Source organism: Botrytis deweyae (assembly GCF_014898535.1).
Source record: "Botrytis deweyae strain B1 chromosome Unknown BDEW_051, whole genome shotgun sequence".
Classification (NCBI taxonomy): Eukaryota; Fungi; Ascomycota; class Leotiomycetes; order Helotiales; family Sclerotiniaceae; genus Botrytis; species Botrytis deweyae.
In genome coordinates this window covers 47,151-63,826 of record NW_024066258.1, presented here as the reverse complement: position 1 = coordinate 63,826, position 16,676 = coordinate 47,151, and the positions used below count along the sequence as shown (strand labels likewise).

Genomic DNA, 16,676 nt, shown 5'->3' with positions numbered 1-16,676 from the left:
AGCTAAAGGATGACTGCACTGCAGGGGCCCATCGTATACCTCAGCTTGCATAGCAACACCAAAGTAGAATTTAATTGTTTTTTTAACACTGCCAACAATGAACTATACATTGTGCATGTACACGATGATTTGTTGGTATTTCGACTTCGAATCCGTATTGAATGCACCATAATGCAAAACACAAAAAGCGGTAGTACTACGTGCAAGCACAGCATTCGTTACTCAAATGCATGGAAGATTTGATAATGATTCCAATGGGTACCAATTTGTACCAGTTCGAATCCTTGAAACGTCGTGGGATCACGCCACTTCCTTCGTCTCCTACTCATTTACCATGTGTGAGATAAGGGCACCAGATGATTCCAACGAAGGGTAAAAAAGCGAAAGATAGAGAGGTTTATGAAGGAGATTTTGGGGTCGAGGCTTTGTAAGAAGGCACTGTGGATGAGATAAACAATTCCTCCAATTCATATTAATTGATCAGTCTCCCCCACTCCTACAATGGACGGGTTTTGCAACATCATCGGTTTTCACTGCAAAGCTCAACGGATTTGTCGAAGATCGAATGATACCAACGACACTAGATGTTGGTTTTCCATTGTAGTGGCTGGTAGAAGTCGGTCTAGAATGGGGGCTTGAATAAGTTGATGTTACTGTGCTATAAAACACATATCGGCAAGGAAAGAGGGTGCCAAAATAAATGAGTTTTCTCGACTCTTCTGTCTGTTGTCTGTTGAGTTCGGCGTGAGTTGTAAAGAACGATGATCTAAAAATGTATAACCTACCTAGGTTATACATTCCGCACGCTCGCAAGATTTATTATTAGCGGGAGATAAAGGCCGAAACATAGCCTGCCGCTGTACTGAGGCCGATAACGCGCATTTGAACAATACACCAAAAATAGATTTTCGCTTAAACTAAAATAATATTTAGAATTTAATGGTGTGCTTTTATATAAAAAAAAGTATTCAATTCAGTATACAACTTTAAAGAAATTAATAAAATAAAAAGAAAAAAAATACGACTATTAATTAAAATTCAAAGAATCAATAAATATAATTTTTTTTGAAATATCTCAAAAATTGAAATTTATATTCAATTTAATAATATTTAATAAATAAGAGATTAAAGATTAGACTGAAATATTTAGTTTTTTATTCTTCAAATATTATTAAATTTAATATAAATTTCAATCTTTAGAATAATTTAAAAATAATTATACCTATCGATTCCTTAAATTCTAATTAATAATTACAATTCTTTTTTTTTTTCATTTTATTAATTCCTTTAAGGTTGTATATTGGATTGAATAGTTTTCTTTTTATTAATAATATTATTCAAGACTCAAGGCTCAATTAGTCATCAATTTATTCGAGATGTAATTAATTATTAAATCTTAGTAATATTTGAGAAATAGATTTATTGATTAGAATTATATCAAATTTGATAGAAATTTCAATTTTTGAGATTATTCAAAAGTAAGTTTATCAATCGATTTCTTAAACTCTAATTAATAATTTTTTCTCTTTTTGTTTTATTTTATTAATTTGTTTCAAGTTGTATACTAAATTGAATTCTTTTTTTTTAATATTATAAAAAGTATTTAAAGCTATATTAATTATACGATTTAAGCGAAATAAATTTAGGTTTGAGCTTTAAATAAAAATTCTGATTAAACTTATTTTATTTATCCCAAAATAGTCTATGCATTATCAAAAAAATTATTTGAAATTAGATTTTAAATATTAGTATATTTCTTATAGAAAATTGAAAAATAAATTCTAAAATCAAATAAATAAAGCTAGCTCTAAGGGCTATTCAATAATATAATTTTTTTTTCAAAAAGTCTTCAATAAAATTGATTTCTATTATATAGAATAAGATTTCTATAAATATATTATACAGATTCTAAAATTTCTTTTTTCATTAGGCAAAAATCTATTTTTGGTGTATTATTCAAATGCGCGTTATCGGCCTCAGTAGCTGGCGTCAAACCGTTTTCACGTGATGTCTCGTTTGCCAAGCCCCCCAGCATTTTCTTCCAATCGTGAATCGTAACTAGAAGGTATCCTCGATTTACATCGTACTTAAGTAGGTATGTATCTATCTACCTACCTGCCAAGTATGAAGATATACTACCCAGGTATCTAGGTATCTGATTCACTTTGATCAAAGTTTGTTTACTTGTGAAATATCTAACCAACACACACACAAATGACACCACCAACGAGATACCAACAGAACTGCATAAATCCTGGTCTTCTTTCCGTTTCTTGTCGTGTTGTTTCTCTCATACCTATCTTTGCTTTGGTATATCCTTGAATCCTAGAAGATTCCAACATGTCTGTTTGTTTGTTCGTTGGTCATCGCCAAGTAACTTCAAGTTCGAGAAATTACTGTAGGATTAATGTAGCCTTCAAAGTTAGGGCACTTTGACAATATATGTTATCCCCCTCATTCCCTTCATCTCCTTCGTCTTTTGATTTTCACTCAAAAACACTGGTTCTGTAGCAAGCTTACCATCCAATTATAGAAACACATACCTCCTAAGCCTTCAAGCGCGTAAATCCTTCGACTCCCATTCAACGAGGGGTCTGCGGACAGGCTGACACTATTCTTGGCATGTCCTCATAAAACCACATCATGCCTCCCTGGAAAATTAGAGTTGCACTCTGGTGGTTCAACCGCTTTGTTAAAATGATACTGGCCGTTTCTACATAGATATTCTCTTTTTTGATTACGTTGCTCAATACCCTTGTTTTGTTCATTTCTCCACAATCCTTATACCCTTGTCTCTATTAGTTCTTCTTTTTATCCTTCTAGAATGTCTTATTCGTTTGCTTTCGATGATACCCCACAAGTTTTGAATCTCTTTTCCGAGTGGTCATGTTGGTGTATACTTTGGGCCGGTATCAAAGTCTATTCGTTCATTTCCCGAAAGAAGATACCATATTGCCGAGGCGGTGATATCGAGGACGAATCAACAAGTCTTGCATTCTTTATCGTTACATCTAGTGTTTGTGCATCGCTTGTTGAAGTTAATTGGATACTGGTTTGTCCCCCATTATCCGTCGACTTATTACTCAAACTCTAAAACTTCCTGCAGCCATTCTTTACTCCAGCACTCTACTTTGTCACTCGAAATAGTGATGCCGATTATCATGTCCTTCCTAGCCACTCCAAATCCGAGAAATTAGAACATTCAACCAATTATGGCTACAATTTATTATTTTATATTCTTGTCGCCATTTCAACTAGTGTTATCTTTCTCCCCTCGGCATACAACCCTATCACTATCGGTCTAGGCCTCATATTCCTCATCTGCCAAACGACCATCTATTCACGTCTAAGCACGCCATCTGATTCCCGTGATGAAGCTCCCTCCGTGCATCAACTCTTTTTAGACCTGGAAGGAACATGCTGCTGGGTAGTTTGCTTCCTGACTGTTATCCTCTTGGTTTCACAGCAACAAAGTCCCGGGATTCTTAGTCTCTCGATTTACAGTATCTTCAAGGCACTTTTATGGGCTGCTGTCATAATCCTTGTAAGTTTTATATTGCATTCAAAATTCATTCTTTCTACACAACGATCATCCTCATTACTAATGCCTATCATAGTGCAATGGAGGACATGCTTGTACCTTAACTCTCGTGTCTACCTTTGGACTCTCTACCATATACATACACGTCCTTCCTTCTTCAGTTTTAGCTGTGCTGTCGTGTCTTTGTGCGCTTCTTGTTCTAGCACATATTATATCCACCTTGCCACAGAAGTCTTCTACACGCCGAATTCTAGGCTTCTTTGCTGTCTTCCCCATTATCGCACTTCTCTTACGTTTTGGAATCCCTGAGGCAATCGAGGCCTTTTCGGAACTAGTGAATGGAATCTTTTCCCAAACTCGCTGCGCAAACAACCAAGACACACTGGGCAATGCTACCGAAATTGCTCATGTAATTATGGATGAGCCCTCTCGACTTGTGGCAGAATTTGGTCCTAGAGAAGAACTAAAATCGTGGCTAGATGCCATATTTGGAACCTCGAAGTCATGCACAGTTCCTACTGCTGTGACTGTCGAGTTATGATAGCACTTGTACACTATATTGTTTTTTAAACAAAGATATATCACGTTTTCTGCCCTACTTCGCATCATCAATATCATCATCATAGATATAGATTATAGACAGCATTACGGGTCACATGTAAATAGATTTTCGCGGAGAAGGATAAAATTTGAAGAAATATCTAAATATACTTTTCATCATAAGCGTTCATCAACTTGTACATCATGTGTTATCGGCATACATTCCGGGTCATGGCCCGGAATGTTTTCCCTGTTACCATGCGTTCTCTCAACTATCACAATGTGTTCGCCCCCGAAAGCCCCCAGACCCTAATGCAGGTACCAAAGTTGTTCCTGAATCCTTATCACTTATTATTCAATCAATCAATTGGTTTCAAAATCGCTTACTAATGTGTCTTGCACGCCGAGCACATTCCACCCTGCAAGGATTGGAGTGGTGAAATGAATAAATCTACACTGGGTAAATATAAAATTTCAATATTCGGAAGGTGGTGTTCTGTTTCCTCAAATTACTTCTCATCGGTATACCGCACAGCTTTTCTACAAAAAGAACCAGGAAAATATTGATCCTGAGCAATCCTTCGCATTGCGGACGTCACAGCATACTGTACATCAAACCGACAATTTTCGATTATGGCAAAGCAAGGAAAACTACGCTTCGAACGGCTCGAACAATCGATTGATCATAGAGTATCACAGAACACAGTTTCACATCACGCAGTGGAATGAATTTGTAAGCTCGAATTTGATTAAAATCGCGATTATGCAATCAAGCGGGCGGAGACATGAGGAAATTTTCCTCCGTCGATATAATGGGTGTGAAGAATGATTCCAACGACCCTAAAATATATCGGGATATTATCATCATTCCTGGTATAGTTTCCTGTTGTGGTTTTGTGGAGGGAACACAAAAACGTTGATGCATTGCATAACTAGTTCTTGGGGAATCCTTCGGGGTTCATCAGTGATGCAGTGTACCATGATTTGATTTACTATAATGCAGTCTTAGCTACTGTCACCGCAGCCGTGCGAGTGCCTCGGCTTATACTGATGTGGTACATGTATCAAATCTCTATCGAGGTTACATCAAGACTAATTCGATGAACTAGTGGGGAACCTTCAGGTGTGACGGGCTAGTTCCTGCATAAAACATGAAAAAAGGGAGACGTATGCTTTATTCCAAGGTAAGGGAACTATGGGTGTTATACCAGGACACTGCATTGAAATTCTATGCATTCACTCCTGTCTTCGAGGTGAAAAGGAGGTGATTTTAGAGGATTTGCCTATGAATTATATACTCAATGCTGGTAGATAGCTTTAACGGTCATGTGTTTAAAAGTTCTCCTTCTATTCTTCTCCCTTGAGATTGTGTGGGACAATTGCTTACTTAGTAAGATCTTACATCTTTTCCCCAGTGAAAAATTAGCTTGAGCTCATTGGATAATTCCGAGAAAATACTTTTCCTGGACGCACTTTGATGCGGTTGATAACAGAAACTCGAAGGTTTTCCCCATGCTTAAATCTTACACACAAGTTGAATACATCGATAAAAGCTCGAGTGACGAAAACCTGGACCAGATCATTAGATGTTGATCAAATTGCTTATGGTGCTGGTCTACATTCGTCGGCGCAGACTGACCGACCTGAAGGAATTCGTCGCCAATGGAGCTACTCGCAATCATGAACTGGGCTGTTGGGGGGCCGGAAAAGAATCGGTAAATTCATTGAATCTCCTTGACTATTTCCATATGTTACTAGTACAACTTTCTTCTCTGACTTATTTATACAAAATCCAACAAGGTGCGCTCAGTGGCGTTTCATACCCCTCCTTTGCTTCATCTTCTTCTTTGGAAAGACTGAGCCTGGTCCAAAATCTGGTTCACCACCTAGCGTACCAAGTATGTCTCCCACGTAATTAGTAGCTTGAATGCCCCCAGCAAATGTACTATTCCAGCCATTCACAATACCTTCAACCACCTTCACACCAGCTAAATAAATATTCTGGATAGATGGATCATAACCTTGGTCTTGTTCGAAAAGATTATCCAAGATAGTTTGATTGGCGTGAGGACGATCAAAGTCAGATGCAGTACGCATGATAATAATACGGGAGAAATCAACAAGACTATTAGTGGCGGCTCGGAGAAGAGCTTCCAGAGTGGCGTTGTCTTCTTGTTGGGTAGTGCAGTAAATACCGCTTCCATTTGTCCACAGCGAGGTAGTATTTTCAAAAGCATCGGCGAGTAGCTCTCCGGTGAAGTAGACGTCTGAGGTTGCAGTGTCACAAGCCACAACTGAAGGTGGTTGAGCACCGAGAGCATATGCTTCTGTGGCACCGTATAGAGCTCGATAGCTCATTGCATCGGCGGTATCATTAAGAACAGCTGTTCGGGCAAAATCCATGGCGATCTGTCGTAGTGGTTCATTGACTTCAAAAACTTCAGTACCGTAGATTTCAGTCACTGTTTCTGTTGGCGAGTAAGATCCTTGAGGCCAATATCCAGTGGTCCAATTAGAAGGCATTTCTCTAGCATCCATTTCGTATTGAAGAGCTACAGACACAGCGTAACGGGAAAATGTTACAGCCTTGGTTATATCAGCATAATACCCTAACGGGAACAGAATTGATACTTACACCAATGGTGGCCACCTTTGGAGATACACCTGCGATACCCGCGATGAGGAAATAGGTCTGGCTCAAGTCGAAGAGAGGTGAATATGCAATAGAATTGATTGTCACAGCAGCGTTTATTTCTGTAATTTTTAGCTAGACCCAAGGAGACATTCTTTGCCGCATAGGAACTCAATTTCTTACCTCCTTCTCCAGTTATAACTTGGCAAATTTCTCCGTCTAGTGTACAATGTACCTCGGGGAAAAGTGGACTTATGCCAGGCACAGTGATATTCCTAGCCAGAATATCAAATTCTTTGATGCCATACCATGCTTCTCCTTCATCTGAAAACTATGTTTCGAGTCAATAGACTGCTACTCGAGCTATGATCTTTTGCTCACCATGTCCACAATGAATACTTTTGGTGTGATTGCTTTGACGTGAGTGCCATTTAGAGATCTTGTACGAAGTTGAGAAGAGGCATCTGGAGTTCGTGAAGCTGCAGTAAAAGAACTCAGACATACAGTCGCGATGAGATTGAGAAAACGCATGTTGAACTAATCATACAAGATAGCACAGGACAAAAAGTCAAGAGCAAAAGTGCGGGAAAGGATTGGGGACAGTTCAACTTTATGAGCTACATAGCGACTATTTGTATACTTCTTGACGTCTTCATCCTAGATCAAGATGTCATGATGAGTGGGCACGCTGACGACGATGATTTGAAGACAGCTTCTGTCTGAATCTAGAATTAGTGGGGTTGATGCATGCTTATCTGGACGACAGGGGCCCCTGCTATCCAGATACGAGAAAGTTTTCGGTCACGCTAAGATTAATGGAGTAAGTCTACCCATTAGTCAGGTACTCCATTCTTGATCGCAAAGAAATAGCAGATACCATCACTTTCGAGACAGGAAATAAAGTTTAACTAAGCTTTGATAAGAGAAAGCAAGATTACCAATTCCGTGACTCCCGGCTCCACACTCTATCTTTCACCATAAAGTCAGAAACCTAAACCGATATCCTCAGATCTAATGCCCAAATCCTAGGTTTATGAGACGGTCTCCATCTGGCTACTTGCAAGCTTAAAGACATCAACCCAGCCTTCCCCGTTGGGTCTCTTTCTGCCACCTTCATAAACATGATTCAAATAAATCTCAGCCTCCCTACCCCATCCCAACAATTGATCTTCTGATCCCCAATCACTCATTGCCATAAGACCGATCGGAACCTTCCCTTCACCAGCCGTCTCAACGGGATCAACATATCCAACAGGAACACTAATCGCAGGATTTCCACACAAATTGGCAATCCACACATATTCCAGACTACGAAAGGTAAGATTACCATTCGTAGAACCATATTTGAGATCTCTTTCAGACTTTATATCCCATCCTGGCATAGGGCACGTCGGGGTCACAATGAGTAATCCCGGATATATCTCGAACAGAAACGCCAGATGTTGCATGAGGATATTACGCATTTGCTGTGCGAGAAGATAGTCTTGAGCGGTCATCTGTGAACCAACTCCAAGAGCTATTTTGTTTGCTGGATTGAGATCGGCAAGCCATGAAGTTGAGGTAGGTTTTCGATCTGGAAGATGATTGGAACGCGCACGAATGGCTAGTTCGGCCAGGATAGTGGAAACATGGGCCTTTTGTCCTTCGGGTATGTAGGGCAGTTCGATATCGACTACTTCATAACCCAGTTGGTTCTCATAGTAATCTATGGCTTTTTGGCACACCTCAAGAACTGAAGCATCGGACCGCTCAAACCACGGCTTATAGATGCCTATAATTTTTGGCTGCAAACTTGAAGTAAGAATTTTGCTTGGAGGCGCAAAAGATTGGCAAATTGAATCGGATGGATCTGGTTGTGCAAGAACTCGATACATGGCTTCTAGGTCCATCATTGAAGATGCCAAGGGACCAGTGACGACAACGGTACTTGATGTGTCTTCTAGGCGACCATACGTAGGTTTCAATCCATAAATCCCGCAAAAAGCAGCGGGAATACGGATACTTCCTCCTCCATCAGCTCCAAAAGTGAAGGGTACCAACCCGGCTGCTACAGCGTAAGCTGAACCAGATGAAGAGCCTCCTGTATAGTAATTTCGGTTGTGTGGATTCCGAGGAGTTCCCCAGTATGGATTTAAGCCTGTGGTGTCGGTGCCGTATTCGTACATGTTCGTTTTACCAAGGATAATTACTCCACACTCTTCTAATTTTTGAATTGGCCAATCAGAAGTTTCTGATATTGGAAAGAGGTCGTTGCTTGCAGCTCTTCCGTTGGTTGTTCGATATCCAGCTATATGTGTCGTATCTTTGATAGCTGTTGGAATACCGTCGAGTAATCCAAGTGACTTGCCTGCCGCATAACGGGCTGTTGATTTTTCGGCAGCATCTAGGACGGATTCAAAGTTTGTCGCGATGAAAGAAATGGCATGATGGGATGGTGTAGCAATATCTCGACGGATGAGTGGAAGTAGAGATTTACATACTGCGAGAGGGGTGAGTTCTTCAGAAAGATACTTTTCGTGATAATCTGCGACTGTATGATAACGACCGGGAAAATCTTGAAAAGAAGATCGGTCAAGGTCAGGAACGTATGGAACTTCCGAATCATTGGCAAGTGGAATAACAAGAGGCTAGTTGTGTTAGACATGCAGTCAACAATTTGAGAGGGGAAGTTCTTTACATTCATTCTCTCTGTGGCGTTTCCCAAGTCAAGATCTCTTAACACAGTAAAGCCTGCATTATTGTAAATAAATTTTTGAACAAAATCAAATTTAGAAACGCTGGCAATTGCTTATTAGACCTTCACAAATCGCCGAAACGGATATCACTCTACTCACATCCATCCTAGAATAACCAAAGCTATACCGCTCTGAATTGGATTCACTTCGACTGGCATATTGAATGGGATTTCGGGACCTTCAACCGGTTTTGGGTAACCAAAAAAGCGACAAGGAGGTTGCTCCTTGGAGTCTGGTGGTTGGGACATGCTGCAGGTTTGATTTTGAGAGATTTTTGAAATATCTAAGACTGTTAGCCAAGCTGTACATGAATAGGAAGCTAAGATTGTATACAGACAGTCTTTAGTTGGGTCTGAACCAATGATTCAATGTTACTGCCAATGAAGGTGACGCTTGAGGCAAGATACTGCCGGGAGAAGTCAAAAATCGAAATAAAGATCTAGGTATTTAACCAGTCGTTATTGACAGTATTGAGAGAGGAGCTCCCAGAGAAGTTATAGTAATCATGCCATATCATACAAAGTGATTTGCCATACGTGTACTGATATTCACTCATCTCCGCCGTTTAGATCCAACTGTCGTGTACGGATCTGGACTAGCTTTTGGTGATTATTACATGGAAGAAGTTAATCTTTTCAACGGTATCAAGACTTTTGACACAAGAGGACAGGCGAGATCAATTGTTCTTTTTCATGAAGGGAGATGTTAGCTCGAATTTTGTCTCAATATAAATGGGAAATTTGCACGTGTTTCGCACGTGAATCTCATGCTGTGCAACCATGCAGAAAAAAATGCTGACTCAGGTCAAGCGGGCACACCAGGAGCGAACGCAAAGATAAATTGATCGTCCACATTGGAACTATTTCTGAGTTCACTTAAACCCCCAGAAGTCTTCCAGCCAATAATTACTTCAAAGCTTTGCTCAAACATGCCGGAAGGTGATTCAGCTATTCCCCTGAAGCAAAAGTCACGACGAGGACAGACTAAGCGGGCAGTCAAATCGAAAAACACTGGAGACAAGAGGAAACTGGGTTCGAAAGCGATCAAAACAATCCCCGTGGTACAAGGGCCAGTTATGAGATTATCTGATGGAAGTTTGCAGGCAGCTATTGAGAAAGCAAGACCAGAAAGCACCGCTGAAATCGATATTAAGACTGCAAGATTGATCAAAAATCTGGCTGAGCAGGAAGAGGTTACCGGGGCCGCCGTTGAGAACTTGGGTGCAAAGGGTCAAAGTAGCAAGCAAGAAGTCGAGTGTGTCCCTAGAGTTGAGAAGGAAAATGCTACTGAGATTGTGGACACACTTACAGAGGCTGGAACCCAGACCGAACTTTATCCTTTTGATTTGGTGATGAATATGGTCAAGCAAATGGTGGAAAGAAGTGAAGTGAACCAGGAAAGGAGACACCGAGAAAATGAAGAGAATCAAGAAAGAAGATATCAAGACTTATGCGCCATGATTACGAAACGGAGGGATGCGGGTCCAAAATTATCCGGATCCACTAGTTCAGAGGATGATACAAGTGAAACCTTGAGTAGATCCCTTGAGAAGAGCGGAGAAGTAGAGTATCATGCTCCTGGTCCTGATATCGACTACTCCATCGCTCCTAAAGTTCTTGCGGATTCGGTCGATCATTCTCTCAACACATTTGCTGATAGTATTGATTCATTAATCTCTTCACTCGAGAAAATAAGTCTCTGGCGGTCACAAGACATGAATAAACACAAATATATCAACCCAGATCACTCACGCTGGTTATGATATCGCCACAACTCGATTAATCAGCACGTTGAATTATGTCAGCTTGTTCCATGAGTTGTGCATAGCTATCCTATACCAAGAGAGAAAACAACAATAGGTCAGTGACTTATAAACTTAGACCCTGAGACTTCCTCAACGGAGTGCTCCGAATCGCGCTGACACACTCTTGCAAGCTCGACTCAATATAAATGGTCTTCATCGATGTACCGCAGCTAGTGGCTGGGACCAACCCTTCCAAGAAAACGATATTATATCGAACTTGACCTGGACATCACAAGTGGAAGAACTTTGCAAGATCATCAACCATAAACTCCCCCATCAAAAAGATCTGGACTATGGATTTCCCGGCAGGTACCATGCATGTCACGCGGAAAAACAATTGATTGCTTGGTATCTTTACGAAAACACATTGGCAGGACATCAAGTCAACATGAAACTACCAAATACTGTTCCCTACCGAGAGCTCAAAGCTTCAGCCCCACGAGGGGCTCTTATAGTTGTTAGTCGAAAGATCTGCAAAGATTGTAAGGAGTTTATCGAGAAGGTCAAAAAACACTTTGAAATTTCCGATCACTTTCATGTGGAATCTCGTACACATCTTGAGGACATACTTGATACCGAGAATACAAACAAGTTGGTCGACAGTTGTATTAAATAAAAAGCCTTACGTTCTAGGATGTGCGTTACGACGTCAACCAATCTAAGTAGTTGGTTTGAATATCTCGTGAGTTTCTTTTAAGTTCTATTGAAGAGGTCCAGTCAATAATAGACCCTAATGCATTTTTGTCCAAGGCAAAATACAAGGCTGACTGCAAAACCGCCCATAGTCAGTCTAGGCTGTGCAACCACTCAGCATGCCATGAAGCTGAGTCAGATTGCCAGCTATGATGAGGGGTAATACATTTCAATGTAACCTCAGAAATTATTTAACTCTACTCGCAATATTGAAAAATCCCAGAAACCCAAATGATCAACTAGATTTTGAAGAGCGCACCGGTAACGCTTCTGTGAAGAAAATCACACGCAAGTCCAGGGCTAAAATGGAGCCAGCGAAGGAGCAAAAATTGTGTCTTCTGAATGGCAAGAATGTACGAGGGACAGTTCCCGATGACAACACTGAAACCAATGGAGACATAAATCTCGAGGACAACACGGAGTTGAGTGATTTCAAGACGCATGGTTCAGAGTCAGCTGTAGATGAAGATACAGGACATGAAGCCATTGCTGAAAAAGGGAAAGGCAAGCAGCAGCGAAGCGACAGCGGTGTTGAATTAGACCTGTCGGGTTTGCAAATTGATGACGAACCGAATGAAAGAGAGAAGAGTTTTGGTGAACTTTGGATTGAACTCGCTCAATCAAATGAGCCGATAACAGTTCCAAACAATGACTTTTCCGAACTCGACAAAATTTTTGAAGTCTTGAATAGTTCCATCGAGGAGAGTCGCAACATTGACCCGCGAAAAGTCGATGCTGTGGATAATTCAAGGCAACGAAACGCTTTGCGCGCTTCAATAATGAAAGCGGCTCTATGGGGAAATTCCAATATTCGAAGAATCTCAAAAACGCCAATAGCAGATGAAAAAGACGTTCAAGAGGAAAGAAAGAGTATCAATACATCTACTCAGACTGCCAATTTGGAGACACCCACGCAGCCGCCTTGCACTGAAGAAATCTACTTCACACCTCGTGAGAGATCCCCATCATGCTATCAGGAACTGTTCATCCAGAGAACTTACCCTCTCTCACGTTTTGAAGAATACAAAACAATAGGTGAGTTGCTAATATCCCAAATACTCTGAAAAAAAAAGGGATTTCCACCGACTGCCCTCAATTCCCACAACTTCCAAACTGACAATATATGATTTAGCACATATAAGTTTCGGTCACAATTCTGATATACCTTCAAAGAGTGCAACCAGCGGCTGGGAAGACTGGACCGAGAAGGTCGAACATCTCTGCCATAATATTGGCCATCACCTTGCTTCTGATAAAAACGACCGTGGCAAATCTGGCAGTTTTAACGCATGCCACGCAGAGAAGAAACTCGTTGCGTATTATTTCGCACAGTGTCTCCATCGTTTGCCGGCGTCGATAGATGAAAATCATCATCTTTTCCGCTGCAAGCTTCGAGAGGTAGCTCCGCGTGGAGTTTACATTGTAGTTACCAAGGATGTGTGCGAGGATTGTAAAGCATTCATCATGAAAGTGAAAACCCATTATCAATTACACGATCATTTCCATGTACAAGCGCGGATAAAATACACACGAGATGAGTATTTAGAGGGGACTAGAGTTTGAGGATCTACGATCAATTGCAGGAGAATTTTGATCATCAAACTGCAGGTCTCTTTATTGAACGTCGGGGAAGCTGGATGTGTGCTGAATATATATTCTCTTGATAAATGTAGCGATTTTATTCTACCATTGATGCTTTCATGTGCGAAAGCGGTCTTGTTGAGCTTAAGTCAGAGGATAACGTTGCATACCTACTACGTACGCACCAATGGAAAACTGAAACACACACAGATAACCCACAATCTCACTCAATCGAGCTAGAAACTATGTCTATTGCATAGCACTGCGCAGGACTATAATAGAAATGTTTCTGGCCCGTCATACTTGGGTACTGTGTCAAGATCTTCGTACTTGAATGATCTTCGTACTTGAACATTGGGGAAGGAATTAAATAAAGCAAGCACTAAAGAACATCGAGACTACACGACGCCTGACCGGACCTCAACATATGCCAGCAGGATTTCAACAGGTTTTAGAGCTAACAGTGTGATGAAGAAAAGTAATGCAGAGTTACTCCAAATATGTGGAAGGAAGTAGGAGAGTATAGAGACATAGGATCACATAAAAATACATAAAATCACCATAACTTCAACAAACAAACAAATTAAACGATATCAGGATAATTATTGTTATTCAACAACAAAACAAAAAGCAAGCAATTTTGGGTATAAAAAGTCGAACGTTCACCACCCCTCCATCACCCCACCCAACATTCCCCCTTCATATCTCGTTTATCGTAATCACGTATCCACGTATTCGTCACCAAAACCAAACCCCAACCCCTTGCCAAACGCCCCCATACTATCATCCATAACCAATTATATTCAAAAGACATTCATAGAAGTGAAGGTATCAAGCCTCGATGCATATCCACATTGCCCGACATCGTAAGATGGTATTTAGACGGCAACTTCCATGGCAGGATCATGACGATCGCTGGATCGACTGCTGCGGGAAACGTGTAAAGCGGCCATGATGGTAGTAGCAAGGAACAACAACCTATTCACCCAAAGTTAGTTCCCATTCTTCTACAACTTAAAAAGCTCATCGAGAACGGAGAAAGAGATACGTACCATAAGAAAGCGGCGAAAACATCTCCAGCAATGCTAGCTTCACATACGCTCCAGTTGGAATGTCCACAATTGACATTATTAAGCATAACAGCCAAGGCAATAAAGCCTGCAAACCAAAAGATCATGGTGACAGCCTCGGCAAATAGGATTCCATATTTATGTGCTGCAGTTGGGAAATGGGTGGGTGCGATAATAAGGTAGATGAGAGCGAGGATAGTCCAAACGGCTGTAAAGACGAGGAAGTTGACGGAATCGGGTGACCACCAGTAGGACCATGCGTCGGCAGCTAGATGGTGTTAGTAATGAGTAGAGGGAATATGAGGGGAACTGTGTACATACCATAGGCCATCAAACCGAGGACGATGATAGAGAAGACCGCCTGTACGATGCGAAGAGGGAGGGTGAATGCGAAAGCCATGATTTCGGTATGATTATCGGTGGAAAATTAATTTGAAGGTATTGTGTAGAATCTGATCTCCAGAGGATGATTTCTAGGAATATTGTAGATCGATATCTTCGATATAAATATTAAAGTTGCCGAGAGATGAGAAATATGGGGGTATGGATCAAGTTTTGTTCGATGTGAAAAAAAATTTAAGTTTTGGAGGAGGCTGGTTATGGGTCTTTAGTTGTTGTTGTTATGTTTCAGTAGAAGTGACGATGAAATTTATTTGTCGATACTTGCAGCTTGACCGAGTATTTAGTATCCAGTATATATACATATAGAAATAAGATCATCGTACTTCCTCATGTGTTCCAGGATCCGTGGCAGTAGTTCATCATCGTATGTGAATGGTTGGCGGTGAGGTAATTGATTCACACATTGTAACGACAAGGGATTCATTTCAAGATTTTTCGACATTGTGGCAGTGTGCTACTCGCATGTATGTGTATTTTGAAGAAATCTTGATGCTTGGCAGAGATGACGTAGAAATAGAAATCAGGGTCCGAGGATTTCGTTGGTGATGGCAGGGGCGTGAAGTTCAGGTGAACATGGGACCGTGGATGGCTTCGCGTTTAATATATGGAGCCAATGAGCTGTCACATCGTCCGAGCCACAAAGTATTCGTTCCAATGCTACCACCAGGTTTTGGATGATTGGATGATTGGATATAGGAAGAACGGAAGGATGAACGAGACTTGATTGTGACTCTTTGACCATGAGGAGCGATGGGAAGTATAAGGCTAGAATATGAGGGCAGTTAGACTATCTCGAGATTGTGATAAATTTAGTAGAGAGGAGAGAGGAGAAGAGGTTACGATCGGAAGAACGGAAGAACGCCAATTGTCCTAAGCTTATCTCAACTAGTACTAATTGGGTCTAGCTTATATGCTTCTTCGCACCGCAACTTTCAACAACGATGGCTCGAGAATAGTAACTTACAACTGTACGCCGAGTATGCAAGGGACCCAAAAGCAATTGTTGTGTTCTATTAGTAAGTATATCTTCATTACCTACCTAGTATCTAATGTGCAATACTATCCGGATATCTCTCAGCAGTTATAAATTTCTGGATAATACAGATATGTTCTACAATCTTGCCAAGTGATGCGTACATAATAACTCTGTCAATTCCTTTGGAGGGACTATGAAGGAATTCATATATCGTACATACATTTAGACATTGATCAGGTGATTGGATGAAATTCATCACTCGCAGATTCCTGAGATACTCGCACCGTTTGATTACATGCATCATGTCGAATAACGATTCCTCCAAAACCCTAGACGTATACAGCCGCTGGTGTCCACCACAGAATCCGACTCCACAAAGAGCCAGACAAGAGTTACCCCACCACAATCCAATCTTAAGGTCGAGTGCCTTCCTGATTTGTCAGACCCAAAGACCCTCGTCAACTAGATTGACCACAGCCTCTCCTCCTCTCCTAACTATCTCCACTTCATGTCCACAAGCGCCGCTCTCTCATCCAAGGACAAGTCCTCCTTCATTTAACAACATCCTAGGTCTCGAAATAAACAACACGACTATACATTAGCAAATCATCACGTTAGCCATCCACCAAGTTGTCGCCGGCTCAGACTACAATATCCTCGCATATGAACACAGTGACAGCGGAAAACTGATCCTACAGTAGG

At 40.9% G+C, this 16,676-nt stretch overlaps 6 protein-coding genes across 6 annotated transcripts; 3 read left to right on the top strand and 3 right to left on the bottom strand.

Moving 5' to 3' along the window:
• Positions 1-2,824: 2,824 nt before the first annotated feature.
• Positions 2,825-4,082, top strand: EAE98_011650 (uncharacterized protein; the record flags this gene model as incomplete). The annotated part of the gene is made up of 3 exons (XM_038959272.1): positions 2,825-3,052; positions 3,107-3,544; positions 3,618-4,082. The coding sequence occupies 3 exons, from the start codon at positions 2,825-2,827 to the stop codon at positions 4,080-4,082; spliced, it is 1,131 nt and encodes a 376-aa protein (XP_038804330.1).
• Positions 4,083-5,887: 1,805 nt separating this feature from the next.
• Positions 5,888-7,244, bottom strand: EAE98_011649 (uncharacterized protein; the record flags this gene model as incomplete). Its single annotated transcript, XM_038959271.1, has 4 exons — positions 5,888-6,667; positions 6,717-6,835; positions 6,897-7,044; positions 7,095-7,244. 4 exons carry the CDS (start codon positions 7,242-7,244, stop codon positions 5,888-5,890), a joined length of 1,197 nt encoding a protein of 398 aa, XP_038804329.1.
• Positions 7,245-7,744: 500 nt separating this feature from the next.
• On the bottom strand, positions 7,745-9,696 carry EAE98_011648 (uncharacterized protein; the record flags this gene model as incomplete). Its single annotated transcript, XM_038959270.1, has 3 exons — positions 7,745-9,340; positions 9,391-9,490; positions 9,548-9,696. 3 exons carry the CDS (start codon positions 9,694-9,696, stop codon positions 7,745-7,747), a joined length of 1,845 nt encoding a protein of 614 aa, XP_038804328.1.
• A 680-nt stretch (positions 9,697-10,376) lies between these two features.
• On the top strand, positions 10,377-11,210 carry EAE98_011647 (uncharacterized protein; the record flags this gene model as incomplete). The annotated part of the gene is made up of 1 exon (XM_038959269.1): positions 10,377-11,210. The coding sequence occupies one exon, from the start codon at positions 10,377-10,379 to the stop codon at positions 11,208-11,210; it is 834 nt and encodes a 277-aa protein (XP_038804327.1).
• Positions 11,211-12,094: 884 nt separating this feature from the next.
• EAE98_011646 (uncharacterized protein) lies at positions 12,095-13,508 on the top strand (the record flags this gene model as incomplete). Its single annotated transcript, XM_038959268.1, has 2 exons — positions 12,095-12,980; positions 13,078-13,508. 2 exons carry the CDS (start codon positions 12,095-12,097, stop codon positions 13,506-13,508), a joined length of 1,317 nt encoding a protein of 438 aa, XP_038804326.1.
• An 896-nt stretch (positions 13,509-14,404) lies between these two features.
• On the bottom strand, positions 14,405-14,996 carry EAE98_011645 (uncharacterized protein; the record flags this gene model as incomplete). Its single annotated transcript, XM_038959267.1, has 3 exons — positions 14,405-14,504; positions 14,579-14,864; positions 14,918-14,996. 3 exons carry the CDS (start codon positions 14,994-14,996, stop codon positions 14,405-14,407), a joined length of 465 nt encoding a protein of 154 aa, XP_038804325.1.
• Positions 14,997-16,676: the final 1,680 nt, after the last annotated feature.